Here is a 15145-nt window from a genome sequence, read left to right as displayed (position 1 = left end):
CAAACAACAGTCAGGACCCTTTCCCCGACCCGAAGGCGCAGGGAAGCTACCCTCTCGTCCCCCGGGCTAAACCCCAAGAATCAGGCTGAGATTCTTTTGGGGCTAACAAAATCCCTGGGTACACTGATTCTTTGTTGTTTTTTCCATGAAAGGTCTTCTGAACCATTCTTTGTCTCGCCCTTTACCTAAGAACAATTTCTCATGGGACACCCTACCAGGGGCACCAAGTGCCCCAGACGACATTGCTCGTAGGATCATTAGGGCTCTCAAACTCCTCCACCACAATAAGGTGACGGTTCATGGAGGAGTGCGCTAAATCAAGCCGTGCTAAATTTATTATCACTTAGTGGGACTATAGACATTCATAATGGCATTCTGGAACAATGGCACTTCTACCTGGAGCAGAAACTATTCACCGTTGTAACTGACCACGTTGCTCTACAATGGGTTATAATGATTTCAAAAGTTTTATTTCCTTCTTGATGCTGATCTGCTTTTTCCCTGTCATATTCAAAATAAAATTCCACCTTAGAAGTATTGGTGGGGTTAGGAAATTAGTACATGCATTTATAACATCTAGACTGGGCAACTGTAGCTCTGAATACGCTCCCACTTGTGTAAAAATTCTGCACAATGTGTTCTTACATGCACTAGACTACATACACATAAATCTTATATTGTCTTCTTCCAGTCTGTAGTACCTATCCTTTCCATATGATTTGCTGTGTGTAAATTTGTTTCTGTGATTGGTAAAAGTGTTTTGCATGTTGCAAATTTGTTTAATTAAAGAATCATTTAATTTTTGCAAAACACCTGACCTCATAGAAGAGGAGTTACATACCAAGTAACATGTTTTTGGGTAATAGGTCCTAAAGGGGCGAGATGCTAATTTAAAAAATACAGATTGGAGTGGGAAACTTTTGAACTCCTAACAAAGAAAGCTAAATCTAACATTATTTCAGATGCATTAGGTTTACTTGACAAGAACTGCATTTTTCACTGTTTCTTATTTTATTCAAAGGTGAGGTTGTGTTTGCAGTCTTTACTACAAAATAACTTTATTGTACGGCTCACAATTCAGCACTATATATTTGTAAAAACGACCGTGGTAGAGAGAGAACAGAGTGTAGAAAAAAACAATTTTTCCCTCCACACAAAAGCACTGTATTCAACCACTCCAACTTGATGTTACCTGGCAGAAAGAGGCATGGCACAATAGAGGTTAAAAATGAACAGTTTCTAATTTATTAACACTGGTAAATAATTATTGTAGTTACATGTGAATATTGTATGTAAAAAGGTACCAAGGTTACAGAGAAAACCAAAATGAGAAGAAAGAGTAAAGGGGGAGATAGAGAGAGAAAGAGGCAGAGCCATGAGAAATAATGAGATGATAGAGCAGGCTCGAAAACCAGAAGATCCGGTTTCGATGGCAAGACAGCTGGGAAAGAGAAGAAAAGAAAAAAGTCTCTTCCCCACATGTGAGCAGACCTTTATACCCCTGGCCTACAGGAAGTTGTCACTGGCCTACAGGAAGTTTTCACAGACCAATCAGAACCTGTTGTTTCTGATGTCACGCCCCCCGGTGCCTCCCATCTGGGGAAGACAAAGAGAGCGGGCGGTCCTAACGGCTGACACTTCACACGTTTGACTCGGGGGCCTCCCATCTGCGCAAGACAAAGAGGGTAGGCGGTCCCGACGGCCAACACTTCACACATTTGTCTCGGCAAAAGGCCGTCCGACAACAGGCATGTGAAACAGAGGTGTTGAATCTTCATGCACAACAATTGGCACAGGAATGTCACATTTCTCCTTGTAGACGGTCGCTATGCAAAACAAAAGCATGGTCCTGCGATGCCCAATCTTACATATTTGTTTCCTTTAGGCTCTGAAGGCTATGGTGGAGGCCATGTATGAGTCAGCAAAGGAGAAGGCTAAGGCTAAAGTGGAAGTGGCTTACTTACTTCACACACTGCTGGAAATGTAGCTCGTGTCAAAGCTTCTTTGATAGAGGAATGGGGAATCACTAATAAGGTGACATGTATGGTCATTGTTGCTCATACGCAACAAAAATATATTTCTGAATATATTATGTGACAATATATATCATGTGAATTCATATATTGTGAATTGTACATAGCAATATATGTTGATAAATTGAAAGTGAAGTGATTGTCATTGTGAAAAACTGCAGCACAGCACCCAGTGCATACAATGAAAGGTGTTTAACCATCACCCTTGGTGAGGAGTGGGCAGCCATGACAGGCGCCCGGGGAGCAGCGTGTGGGGACGGTGCTTTGCTCAGTGGCACCTCAGAGGTACCTTGGCAGATCGGGATTCGAACCAGCAACCTTCTGATTACGGGGCCGCTTCCTTAACCACTAGGCCACCACTGCCCCATGACATCCCCTTCTTAACATCGGATGAGTACAACATTGTTGGATGGTGCCTTTCTTTGCTGTCTCCCTTCTACGATGCCACTGTAGAACTGTCGGAAGAGGAAAATGTGTCAGTAACAAAGCTGGCGCTTGCAGTTGCATTGGAAATGGGAGACTAGCTCATCAGGCAACTCAGTGAGAAGCTGTACACTTGTGCATCATGTCCCTTGCTACACTCCTGGACCCCTGGTTTAAAAAATAGGATTGTTCAGCCAAACAAAGGCTGCTGAAGCAACAGAGCAACTGAACTCCGAGTGTGTTAAAACAAAGAAGAAAATCCCCCAGGCTTCCACCTCTCATGAGGTCACTGGAGGTACTTTGTTATTTAACATTTTAGATCAAATGAGTACACCTATGAGTACACTTACTTACATGATCTGTGGTTTCCTTTTAGGTAGCAAACTGGCATTGATTAGATACAAGCATCATGGAGGCACAGAAGAGGTCACTGTGGAGGTCCAGCGCTACCTTTCATAGCCAAATGAAATAGCAGGCTGGAAAATCCTCTAGAGTACTGGTAGAGGCAAAAATGACTGTAACCAAATTTGTATGATCTAACTCTTGCGTTTTTGTGCAAGCCAGCATCTTCTGCGCCATGTGAAAGTGTTTTCAAAAACACTTTCTGAATAAAAATGAACAACATCTCCCATTTTCTGTATATCATTGTCCAAGCTACATAGGCATACACAACTTGCCATATAACATTTTGTGAAAATAGCAGACAGAATACACTCAAACAGAATTTTACTATACATGTGATCATTTATGTAGAGCCATTATTTGCATTTATACACCTGGCCAGTAGGTGGTGTCGTATGCACATAAACCTTAGAAAAAATGAACCCTTTCTAAAACCAATTTACATTTGCATTTACATTTAAGGATTTGGCAGACGTCCTTATCCAGAGCGACATACAACGTTCTTCCATTGATGTTCCATCGATGAAGTGATCAAATCTGCTTCGCTAGGACCCCCAACTATGAATACAATATTTTTATTCACTCTGTTGTAATTTCTATGCATGCCAGACAATAAGAAGGTTACAAGTTAATATAAATAAAAGGGGAAGGTCTTGAACTGCCGTTTGAAAGTGCTCAGTGACTGTGCTGTTCTGACCTCCAGGGGAAGTTCATTCCACCACCGAGGGACCAAGACAGCGAAGAGTCTAGATGAGTGTCTTCCTTTTACCTTCAGAGATGGAGGAACCAGGCGAGCAGTACCAACTGGTCCAACAGTTGATCTCTTGTCAATTTTAACTTGGCTCATCCCAGTTTTGTGCAGGTGTACAATATTTTCCCTGGTGTCCTTAGACAGCTCTCTGGTCTGGACCCTGGTGGAGGTTGGATTCTGAGTGGAAAGGAGTCTTTTATACAGATAACCAGTTCAAACAGGTTCAATTTATACAGTTAACGAGTGAAGGATAGAAGAGCTTTTTAAAGTAACAGGTCTTTAAAAAAATATGATATATTTGAAAACCATGCAAAAAACCCACCCTTGTTGTATGACTAATATATAAGTCCGAAACTAATTTATTTCTCGCTCCTGAACATAGAAACCAGGCTCTGTGTTCCGTCTTTGACTTTTCTCCTTTCAAAAATCCCATGTAATGGCACACGGTTAGTTTTCATATCTCTCTGGTAATAAGAGCAGACTTTCAAGTGCTGTGATATGGGAGGAATGTTGTCAAAAATCCAGCGATCCACAGTGGAGAAGTGGTTGCTGAACTGCCATACCTGAGACAGAACAATACATACCCATTTTACAAGGTGTCCAGGAAAAAGCAATGCAGTAAAAAAAAAAGGTTTCCATTATTTGTTCTGAGCTTACCTTCTTCCTAGACTTCCAGCTTGACCCTCCATGGGAATATGTTTTTTTCTCCCACTTAAGAGAAACCATACCCTTTTCTGGCAGCAAAGTGCTGCACACGTCTCTCATTTGTCGGGAGACCAGGGCCAGCTGGGACAGAGTAAAACTGTCCAGGAAGCCCGCAATATGCTGAAGGAGCTCGAAGGGCAGTCTGTTCAGAGTGTCCACATTGCAAGCTTGTTTTCTTTGAGAACTTTTCATACCTTCACACAGTGTTTCTGCAACCTCAGGTCTGAGCACAAATGCACTGAGCTCCTGGTTATAGGACACGGTTGCTCTCTGCGTGGAGGGCTGAAACCTTCTCTGAAAGAAAGGGCAGCCAAGGTAAGCAAGGGGGCATCTCTGTTCAAACCATCCACTGACACTGAACTGAATGTCAGAGTGCACATTCTTGTAGTGTGAGGCATACTCATCCCTGCGAAATGAATGGCAGCACAAAAATGTGAAAGCAGAGCTGGATTTATTGTGCTTCCTGGTGACACTTTCGGTTTCAATTTGAACATGAAGATTCAGGGCCTGATCTGCAACCACATCTGCCAGTGATGCTTGTTCATCGAATGGTGCCGAAAAGAAGTCATATGTCTGAGTCCCAGTATCTTCAAAGAGATAATCAGTGTGTGAGGACTCCGCAATCAAATGTCCTCTGAGCTCTTTCTCCAGTGAGCACAGCAAAGTTGCCTTGACTTCATCCCATTTTGGCAGCTCTTCAACACTGACACCCAAGTCTGATGTGTCCACAGCCATGTTGAACCTCTTCTTCTGAATGGGATTGCGAATGTGTCCAGGCCTTGCTATGAAGCTTGTGGGAATTTTGAAAGTGCGTACAGATATTATCTTCATGGGTGCTATACGCCCATATATAAATTTGCTTTTTGAACTGGCTGCGTAAATGCTTGATGCAACCACAAATTTATCATCTTCCATTTGGCACAAATTGCTTTCTAACATTTTGATGGGTGTGGCCTTTTCACTTTCTTGAGGTTCCTCTTTTAGAGGTTCTAAGCTTTGTTTTTGTTCTTCGTGCTCCTTTTTATTTGATGGGTTTGAAGTACTTCCAAAAGCTTTAATTGTTTGATTACATCCACTCAGTTCCATGCTGAACATCTTCTCCCAGATATTATAGTTTTCCAGATCCACTATGGAACTTCTTGCTAAGGCTTCACGTTCTTCCTGAGTGAGCTCTCCCTCTTCAAGGGTTTCATTCTTAGCGTCTTCAAATGTGGATGCCTCAGGTAGGAGTGTTGCACCACCAACCGCTCCTTCCAGCTCCTCACATACAGGCACTTCAGCCACCTTCTTTATAAGCTCAGGAAAGACAGCTTTCATTTGGAGGGACTGGAATAATTTCTTCTGGTCTCTGAGAGCCATGGATAGGTCCAATGCGTCTTCACTCTTGGTGGCCTTTAAGATATTCTCATAGAAAATTCCATTTGTGTTCTCAGCAGGCCAGCGATTCCAGTCCATGGAGCAGAACACTACACTGGCAGGACACACCTCAATGTGTGGCGCTAATCTTGAGCGACACATCGTGAAGGGGCAGCCATAGAGGTGGTTTAGACAGGGCACCTGCTCATTCGGGCACAGCAGCATGTGTTCGTCTTCTTTGCACATGTGGAACGCAGCACCACAGAGATTGCGGCAGTTAATGAGCAAGCAAGAGACTGAGATCTCAACGGGAACCCTGCAACGGCGGCTGTAGCAGGTCTCACAGTGGCGGTGGAGCTTGGAAGAAGGGGTTCTTTGTCGCCCCTGACAAAGAAAAAATATACCTTATCTGAAGATTTTTTTTAAAGAACATTAAAATATATTTGAAAAGCATACCATGTCAACAAACTGCTGAAGATTTTTGTTCAGTTTTGTCTTGCACACTTGATGCTGTAGACAGCAAGTAGAAAACATTTGGTTAAAATTTTGTTCTGTTGCCCATGATATAAGACCATAAATTATGGCTAGAACCATTAAATTTTTTTAAAGGATCCTTCTGCCCACAACACACATCCCACTGCAGTGTAGATTTTATGTATATTATAATCAGTATTATTTTTACCAAATAATATTTTAGATAATTAACATTTGTTAAAAAGGCACAAATGAAGTGTGGGTTGATAGAGCAGATAAATAAGTTAACTTAAAAATGTAACACATAAAGGATTGAGAAAGGCCCATATATAAAAGCACATTCTGACTTTTTTTTTACATACATTTTACATTTTTACATATCTGCCATTGCATTCAAAATCATGAGTCTTCGTGAGGATACGCAAGTATAAGTCTATGCAATGCACTTCTTGTTGCTATAAGATAAATGAAGACTGTCTTACCCTTTTGTCCAAGCAGTGAACTCAACAGCGTGAAGCTCTGTCAGTTGGAGTGAATGTGTTGTGTTACAGGATGGCCCAAATGTTAAAAATAGACAGTTGGTGCACAGCATGATACAACGTTTGAAACACCAGTGTTACATTACAGCAGTGGTTCTCAACCTGCGGCAAATGCGGCCTGCGATGCTGACCGCGTAAAAAAAAATAATAAAAAGAATTAAATAATAATAAATGGTTTTACAATTCATTTAAAAAAATTTATTAAACAAATAAATGTATTAAACAAACTTTGAACAATACTTTTGTCACATAAAATCATTTTGGTGATCATGTTTTCATGTGTGCGCAGAACTGACGCAACTATGAACTGATGCAATTACAAAAATTCATCACTCGTTTTTCTGATTTTGAGAAAATAAAATAAAAAGAGGACACAGCCAAACCACGCAGCAGTCATCCTCAGTTGCAGAAATGTGGCCAAACATCTCTGGACAAAACCTCAGATTATTAAGTTCAAAACTGCTTTCCATATTTGGATCCACATACATTTGCGAACGCACATTTTCTGCAATGACGCGCATCAAGTCACGTTTCTGTGCGCGTCTTACAGACTACAACTTAGTCACAACTTCATTGTGCTGTTACTCCTTTTGAGCCGAATTTCACCAAATTGGTCGGTTACCGACAACATCAGGTGTCCCATTAATGTTAAGTAGAATTATACTCTGTAATGATAATTTTGTAATCATTTTAGATGCATAATATCTGGTTATTGAGCGTTGATGACGTCAAATGTAGATAATATGCGGCCCACTGCAAAAAAAGGTTGAGAATCACTGCATTACAGGCTATAGTGGTATATAACAGTAAATGTTTGCCATATTTATTTCATGTTTGATATTGGATTGTCAGTAACACGGAATCAGGAACATATTAAAGCAAATAGTTTTCTTTATTACGAAGTACATATTTTTGTCTCAAAGTACTACTAACAACTGGCAACAGATATACATATAAGATATGTGTTCCATAAATAGTTCACTGTAAACTGTGGGTACTTTGTCCATAAACAGCATATTAGTCCACCAGTTGAACCTGATAGTAATTAAACATATTAAAAGTTTTAAAAAAAATGGAGAATTCGGGAGATCTAAATGAGCATAATCAGTATACTATGGAAGCCTGTTTCCACCACATAAAAATATTTCTGGCATAATTTCCTAAAATAAACTTTATTTCTTCACTCTTTATATCTCTAAATTCAGGCTTTATTTCTCACAACTTTTTTGTCCATAGATCTTTACAACCAGTAGTCATCATTTTATTAACTCACTGCAGCACCTTCCATGGCTGTGTCTGCTCTTTCCAGGTTTTGTAATATTTCTATATGTGCATATCTGTGTAATGTTGTTCAAGTCATAATTTAAATTATCTGACAGAAATGAAGGAAAAAAGTCAGAATAGTGATAAATGAAGTGTGAATTGCGATTAATAAAATCATAAATACGAGAAATAAAGTTTGCCGGAAATTGTCAGAAATATATTTTTAATGTGGTGGAAACAGGCTTCCATAGAAAACAATTCAGTTAAGCATTTAAATTTATATGTTTATCAAATCTACTATGTTGCAATCATAATGTCTAATATGGATTGTAACAAAATTATGTAAACTTCTAAATTCTACATGAACTTGAAAACATTCTGTTGTTTCTACATTGACTTCCTATTAAGTTTTATGTTTTTCTCAATTGAAAAGCATTGCTTTGTCTCATCCCATTCCAGCCCATATCTCAGTTTTCTATAACCCACCCTTCTCTCTAGGTGAGCAGGCCTGCTTGTCTCATGTGTATGTAAGGTCACTGTTGGAAAAAGAGCTCCCGAATTATGGAACAACCTTCTGATGTTTCGCATCAGGCACAGTCTTGAAATTAACATACCCAAATGTGTTCCACAAAACCCTTTCCTCTTGATCCAGGCTGCATTTCCAGCTGCGTACCTGGACTGACGTTCTTTACTCTACATATAGGATGGAGATTCTCATTTCATATTGTTTCTGGTTTGTTTACATTACACAGGAATGTCTGGTGCTTTGTAGAAATCATAGGTTGTGCATAAATTCCTGGTCAGTTTTAGAACACAACAATCTTCCAGTTTTTGAATTGAAATTCAAACAGTGCAACAAGTAGCAGGAAATGATACAAAAGTATGGTCGCATGGTGGTTAGCGACATGGCCTCATACCTGCAAACTTGTCTATTCAAATCCCGATTTAGTCCTTGTGTGTACAGAATTTGAATGCTTGTGTCGGTGCGGGTTTCCTATGGGTTCCCACTTTCCAAGCATGTACACTTGGCGGACAGGCGAATCTGAATTGTCCGTAAGTGTATGTGTGCGTGCCCTGCAGGGGACTGGCACACTGAGTCCTCACCCTGCACCCAGTCTTCCTGGATGGGCAAAAGAGTTTTTAGGCATTTTGATTTATAAATAGATTATGTGTTTTCTTTTTGCACTTGGCATTGAACTGCATACATTTCAATTAAAAAACATGAAAATACTATAGTGTTCTCAAACTTTTGACCAGGAATGTACATTAGTGTCATATTGGAGAGGTCTGGTATTTGAAGAGATTCCATGCCTCCTTAAAACAGAAAAGCCTGAGTACCATTTAAAAATAATATTACTTTGATAATTGAATTACTGAAACTATTATATTGCATTGAACAGTGTGACCAGGCGTTTTTGCTTATTAGATGGATCTTTGGTAACATGCATATTTGTCAAAGCAACAGGTTGCACTCTGATCTCCCTTTTGTAAAATGGACAATGTTTCAGATGCTCTGCCATAGATGGAAAATCACCAAAACACCACTTGTCCACTTTACTGAACAGATTGCTGAACTCCCACACCTGTGAAATGAAAGCAAATGACAATGACATATAGAATCATATTATTTTCACATTATTAATGTCACAATTCACATTATTCAAAATGTGAATTAAACTGGTCCTAAAGTGATCATGCATATTTTTTTTAGTATAATTTTATCATAAATCTCACTGTGGTGTACTTCCAGCAAACTCCTCCATGTGAATACTTCTTCCTCCTCCATTTCAAACATAACATTCCTCTTTGTTGAAGGTGGGTGGCACAGACCTCTCGGAACAAATGGGACACCAGAGCCATCTGGGATAAACTGTAGCTGTCCAGGAAGCTGGCAATGTGGCAGAGAATTTCATATGGAAGGCTGCTCAGGGCACTTGCATTGCTAGCCTGTGAGATAGGAAGCTGTGAGCTGCTGTCATATGTTTCAGGTTTAAGGACAAAAATGCTGTCTCTGTAGGCGACCGAAGCTTTTTGTTGAAAAGGCTGAAACCTTTTCTTGACGTAGGTACACCCTAGGTATGACAGGGGACACCTCTGCTCAAACCAACCTTCCAGACCAGACTGAATATCTAAATGCACATTTTTGAAATGGGAGAAGAATTCATCCCTTCTGAAAGAATGTCCACAGAGTAAGTTAAATGCTGAACTGGATTTGTTATGTCTGCCCGTCACACTCTCCATTGTTGTCTGAACATATAGCTTCAAGTCTCTGTCCTCAGTGATGTCAGCCAGTGTTGTGTTATACTTGAATGGAGCAGAACGGAAGTTGTATGTCTGTGTTGCAATGTCAACATAAAGCCCATCTGTTGCCACTTTTTCACTGATTTTATGACCCCGTATCTCAAACTCTGAAGCACATAATAACGTTGCATATGTTTCATCCATATTGTCAATTTCTTCTCTGGAACCCCCCAAATCTGATGTATCCACCAATTTGTGCTCTGTTTGTACCCTTGCTGATGGATTTTTCCGAATAAATCTTTCTCTGTAACTTGTAGGAACTTTAAAAGAACGAAGTGTTTGGACTGGTATTGGTTCCAAGTCACCATAAACAAAGTCCTTCTCCCTTGGTGTACAGGCGTCCATTTGGCCAAAAGCAATGAGCATGCGTCCATGATGCACAATGTACATGTTGAACTCTCGCGGATTTACCTCTTGTCCAAGTCTCTCTAAAACTCCATCTTGCCACGGGGCAAAACCAGTTTTGGTGGTATCTGTGCTATAAGTTTTCTTAACATCGTCTTCTGATGGTGCTGTTGTTTTATTGGCCATGTGCTGTTTTGTTGAGATCTTTTTATCTACTTGCTTTCTTCCGTCAAGTAAAGTATTTGAAGCCTCCTTACAACCCCCTTTCTCCATACTAAACATTTTTTCATAAAGGTTGTACCTTTTCTTATCCACCAGTTTTTGTGTTTCCACGTCCACTGTGGTGTCCACAAATGTGTTAGGACTTGTAGCAGTGTTTTCCTCAATGGAACCATACATGTGATCTCCATTGAATTCAGTCTCACGACTAAAGTGGTCATCTTCTGCATCTTCTTCTTCTGGCTCTTCCATCAATTCTGGGAAAAATGAATTCATTTTCAGTCTGGCACAAATCTTTTTCTGGTCTGTGAGAGCCATTGAGAGGTCTAGGGGAAAGCCATCTTTAGTCTCTTTCAAGATGTTGATATTAAAACTGCTTTGGACGTCCTCAATAGGCCACCGGTTCCACTCCATGGAACAGCACATCACACTGGCGGGACATACTTCAAGGTGCTGAGCCAGTTTTGAGCGACACATGGTGAAAGGGCAGCCATTGCAGGCATTTAGACAGGGCACCTTCTCGTTTGGACACAGCAGCATGTGTTCGTCTTCTTTGCACATGTGGAACGCAGCACCACAGTGATTCCGGCAGTTGATGGGCAGGCAGGAGACTGAGATCTCGATGGGAGCCCTGCAGTGGCGGCTGTAGCAGGTCTCACAGTGGCGGTGAAGCCTTGTTGCTTGTCTTCTCTGGAAACAGTAACACAGTAGTGAAACCGCCTCCCTTTATACTGTAAACCCATACGCAAATGACAGCTTTGCCCTGCGCTCTTTTCTCAGGAAACTATTAAACGTTTACTCTGTCACCTGCATCAAAAGATCTACAAATATTTCAATATTTTGAAAATGGAAATAATTATAGAAAACGGCTGATAAAGAACATACCATAATTTATCCAGGCAGTGCAACCGTCCCCTGAAACAAAATTTGTTTTAGAGGTATTTTACATTTGCTGATATTTTGGAGTAAAAATACTAACAGGTAAAAAAAGATTCCGTTAGTAAGGCCAATGCTTACCTCAAACCCCAAAAGTGATATGGTTATAACCTTGCCTCTCGTGCAGAGTCCCTGTAAAGACTGGGAGTGTGTGTTGGAGTTAAAAATAATTCAGTATGCTGACAGGGCAATGGTCTATGCCCTGTGAAGTATGGCCTAGTTTACCAGCTTTAAACACTACATGCACCTATTTGTGGAGATTTTTTTTCTTTGTCCTAACCACACACTTACACTTAGCAAAATGGTGATTTGTATATTGAAAAAATAATCACCTTCGTTTAGACTGAAAAATGTTGTGTAGAGGTATGGTTTGTGTGTTTCACTCACTATATTTAACACTGGGTGCAGGACAGGAAGTCACCCAGGGTGTGGCGCCAGCCCACCACAGGCTTATGTGTTTCATCTAATGTTACAATCCCCCTGTTCTAGGGTCACTGTGAAACAAGGGTGTGGGTAAAATAGTGCTGTTGAGGACATTCTGTTGAGAGGCAGTGGTGAGCAGGTAAACCATACCTCTACACAACATTTTCAGGTAAAGAAGTGTAAAGAAGTGATCTGTAACTGGAAGGTTGCTGGTTCGAATACCGGACTGCAAAGGTGCAGGTTAAATGCAAAGTACACATTTATTTGTGTGCACTGTGTGCTGTGCTTCACAATGACACTTCACTTTCACTTTGTAAGCCGTTTTTTCGATTATTCAAGCCGACTGCCTGTTTTGTGACCACTCTTGGATGCACCACCTGCTTTTGTTTTGCTCCCGATGTCCTTGAACTCCCACGATCCTCTTTGCTCTCTGACAGCAAATCCGTCCCTGGTACTGACCATTTCTGTGTGACTACTCTTCATCCTGCAACATTGGTTTACTGTAAACCCACTTCCAGCCAGCTGGGGAATCTCAACACGCCACAGAACGCAGACACTCATGCACCCCCTTTCTGGCTTCTGTGCGCCGCTATGTTACCAGCGAGCCTTCCTCGGCTTTCCACACCTCCGCACGTGCATACTGATCCAGGTTGCTGATAGCATTGCATGCAAATATGTAAGAAAATTATTTTATAAAGCCATTTCCTGTGTGATCTGAAATTACAGGGTTTCTTGAATACATTTACATTTGACATTTGGGACATTTGGCAGACGCCCTCATCCAGAGCGACTTCATGTTACCATAAATGAAGTAAACAATTCTGGTTCACTAGGACCCCAATAAAATAATAAATCCTTTTATTCACGCTATTGTAGTTTTACTTGCATAAGTCAGACTATAACTTACAAGGTAGGCAAAGTAAAAAGAGACAGAGAAAGATGTTAAACCGTCGTTAAATTCTCAGCAACTGTGCTGTTCTTACCTCAAGGGGAAGCCCATTCCACCACCTAGGGGCCAAAACAGAGAAGAGTCTAGATGACTCTTCTCTCACCACCTTGAGCCACCATGAGCCCAGTTGTAATGCCAATAAACATTTTGCATGTGGGATGGCTGCTCCCTAGAAGCACCACCATTGTTGTGGCCAAACAAGCATTCCTGATATTCTGGAAGCTGCTAGAGTTTCTCCTACAGTTTTTCCTTGTGTGCAGAAGGGTCAAGTGTGGGGGGTGTCAACTGTAGGGCCTGTCAAAGCCCATTGAGACATTTTTTTTTTTTGCAGAAAGACTGTATGTCCTTTACTCCAGTCACCAGGAGTCATCCTTAGACACAGAAAAAAAATCTTTTTTTTTTTTGGATGTGAATCCGGGGATCCCGCACTTACATTGTGGGACACAAAAGCATTACTCCCTGCTACAACCAGTCACAAAAATAACAAAATCAGCACAAAGGTTGCCCACAAACTATTCTCATCATTACATTGTGGAGTGTCAAGGTGCTCTTTAGCAAATATCAGCACACAGCATGTTATTTTAGAGATCTTGCTTGTTTTTGCTGGAATTTTTAGCTGGAATTTCAACATCAGCTTGGAATCTCAACACCAGCTCAACAGCCAAGAAAGCCCAGCAGCATCTCTATTGCTTGCGGAGGCTGAGGAAAGCCCATCTCCCACCATCACCCAAAAAAGTCTTTAAAATCTTTAAATAAAGATATGCAGTATACTGCCAGTTTGTGCATTAGTGTGTGCAAAAATACTTTCTTAAACAAAGTCCCACTGAAGGTCCATGAGCTTTTTGAAGAGTGTGGAGACACGAGGGCTGGCAGTCTTCTTGGAACCCCTCTCTGGGTTAAGCCCAAAAAGACCCTAAAACAACAGTAGTATACCAGACCAATTAGCTGGTGACTTTCACAGAAAACAAAACTGGTTTAAATGTTTTACCTCTGAATGAACTTCAATGTGCAAGAGGCCTCCTCCTGGTACTGTGAAAGTTTCCTACGATCATGTGCCTTAGGGATAAAACTATTGTTTACATACCTAGAGGAATCAGACAAGGACTTGTAGGGGGTGTGAGGGTCCTCTCAAAATCTACTGCACTGGCACTTTCCTGAATAAAACAGTAAGAATGTACAGCTAGTATAACAAATTGCAAATAAATGAACAAGTAAACTAATGTGCTAAATGTTTGAGTACTGTTGGTACTACTGTAATTTCACCTCCACCTTCTAGTGTTTCATTTCCACCTGCCCTTCTTTGAGCATCTTTGCCATTGCCTCCCTCTCACTCGCAATCCTGCACTTCTGCCTGGCTCTCCCTTTCTTTCTGCATTTGCACTTAAACATTTCGTTGTTGTATCTGTCCATTAGAGGGACAGATACCCACATACAGGAAATATTATCAGTCTGTGAGGGATAATGGAAGAAATTCTGGAACCCAAATGAACTTCTGCACAAAAAAACACAACGTAAAATGTGATAGCTGTTCTACGAGGGAGGCATATTCTTTTGGTTTCAGCTGCATGTAATCCGAAGGCGAATCAGCAATGGAAGAAAGGACAAAAGGGAAGGAAACAGTCCTCAAACAATGTCATGCAAGACAATTAATGCAATCTGGCAAAACCAGAATTTGGTATATTAAAAAAATGTTGGTAATCAATGGATTTGAGAAAACATCATCTGGCCTGCAGCAGTGACCCCTCCCTGCCAGATGAACTGAATGACTTCTTTGCAAGGTTTGAAGCAGAGATCAGGAAGCCACTGAGGAAAACGACTCCCTCTCCCAACGGCCAGGTCCTCTGTCTTTCCACGGGAGACATCAGGATGACCCTCCACAGAGTCACCCCACGGAAAGCAGCAGGACCAGACAACGTTCCTGGTTGGATGCTACAGGAGTGTGCTGACCAGCTTGCAAACATCTTCACAAATATCTTCAACACATTGCTGGCTTTAGCCATGGTACCTACCTGCCTCAAAACCACCA

At 41.0% G+C, this 15145-nt stretch overlaps 2 protein-coding genes across 3 annotated transcripts; both read right to left on the bottom strand.

The window, feature by feature from the left end:
* Window positions 1-3563: 3563 nt before the first annotated feature.
* fbxo40.1 (F-box protein 40, tandem duplicate 1) lies at window positions 3564-6695 on the bottom strand. 2 transcript variants are annotated; one of them, XM_028984093.1, is made up of 5 exons: window positions 6627-6695; window positions 6127-6180; window positions 4267-6054; window positions 3932-4172; window positions 3564-3786 (listed from the first exon to the last, which is right to left on the bottom strand). In XM_028984093.1, exons 2-4 carry the CDS (start codon window positions 6127-6129, stop codon window positions 3969-3971), a joined length of 1995 nt encoding a protein of 664 aa, XP_028839926.1. In that variant the 5' UTR covers window positions 6130-6180; window positions 6627-6695; the 3' UTR covers window positions 3564-3786; window positions 3932-3968. The 2 variants fall into 2 exon arrangements, with proteins under 2 accessions (XP_028839926.1, XP_028839925.1); XM_028984092.1 differs by having other exon boundaries at window positions 3564-4172.
* A 913-nt stretch (window positions 6696-7608) lies between these two features.
* On the bottom strand, window positions 7609-12656 carry fbxo40.2 (F-box protein 40, tandem duplicate 2). Its single transcript, XM_028983773.1, has 5 exons — window positions 12548-12656; window positions 11829-11888; window positions 11697-11726; window positions 9681-11501; window positions 7609-9529 (listed from the first exon to the last, which is right to left on the bottom strand). The coding sequence occupies exons 3-5, from the start codon at window positions 11697-11699 to the stop codon at window positions 9329-9331; spliced, it is 2025 nt and encodes a 674-aa protein (XP_028839606.1). The 5' UTR covers window positions 11700-11726; window positions 11829-11888; window positions 12548-12656; the 3' UTR covers window positions 7609-9328.
* Between the last annotated feature and the right edge of the window lie 2489 nt (window positions 12657-15145).

Source organism: Denticeps clupeoides, chromosome 6 (genome assembly GCF_900700375.1).
Source record: "Denticeps clupeoides chromosome 6, fDenClu1.1, whole genome shotgun sequence".
Lineage (NCBI taxonomy): Eukaryota > Metazoa > Chordata > Actinopteri > Clupeiformes > Denticipitidae > Denticeps > Denticeps clupeoides.
Note: the sequence above shows the minus strand (reverse complement) of the source record. Positions and strands in the feature narration are given on the sequence as shown.

Bases quoted from the DNA above. Each gene is read 5' to 3' on its own strand.
- fbxo40.2 (XM_028983773.1), bottom strand. The intron at 9,530-9,680 runs GTGAGATTTATG...TTCATTTCACAG, and splicing joins TTTGCTGGAAGTACACCACA to GTGTGGGAGTTCAGCAATCT.
- fbxo40.1 (XM_028984092.1), bottom strand. The intron at 4,173-4,266 runs GTAAGCTCAGAA...GTTCTGTCTCAG, and splicing joins GCTGGAAGTCTAGGAAGAAG to GTATGGCAGTTCAGCAACCA.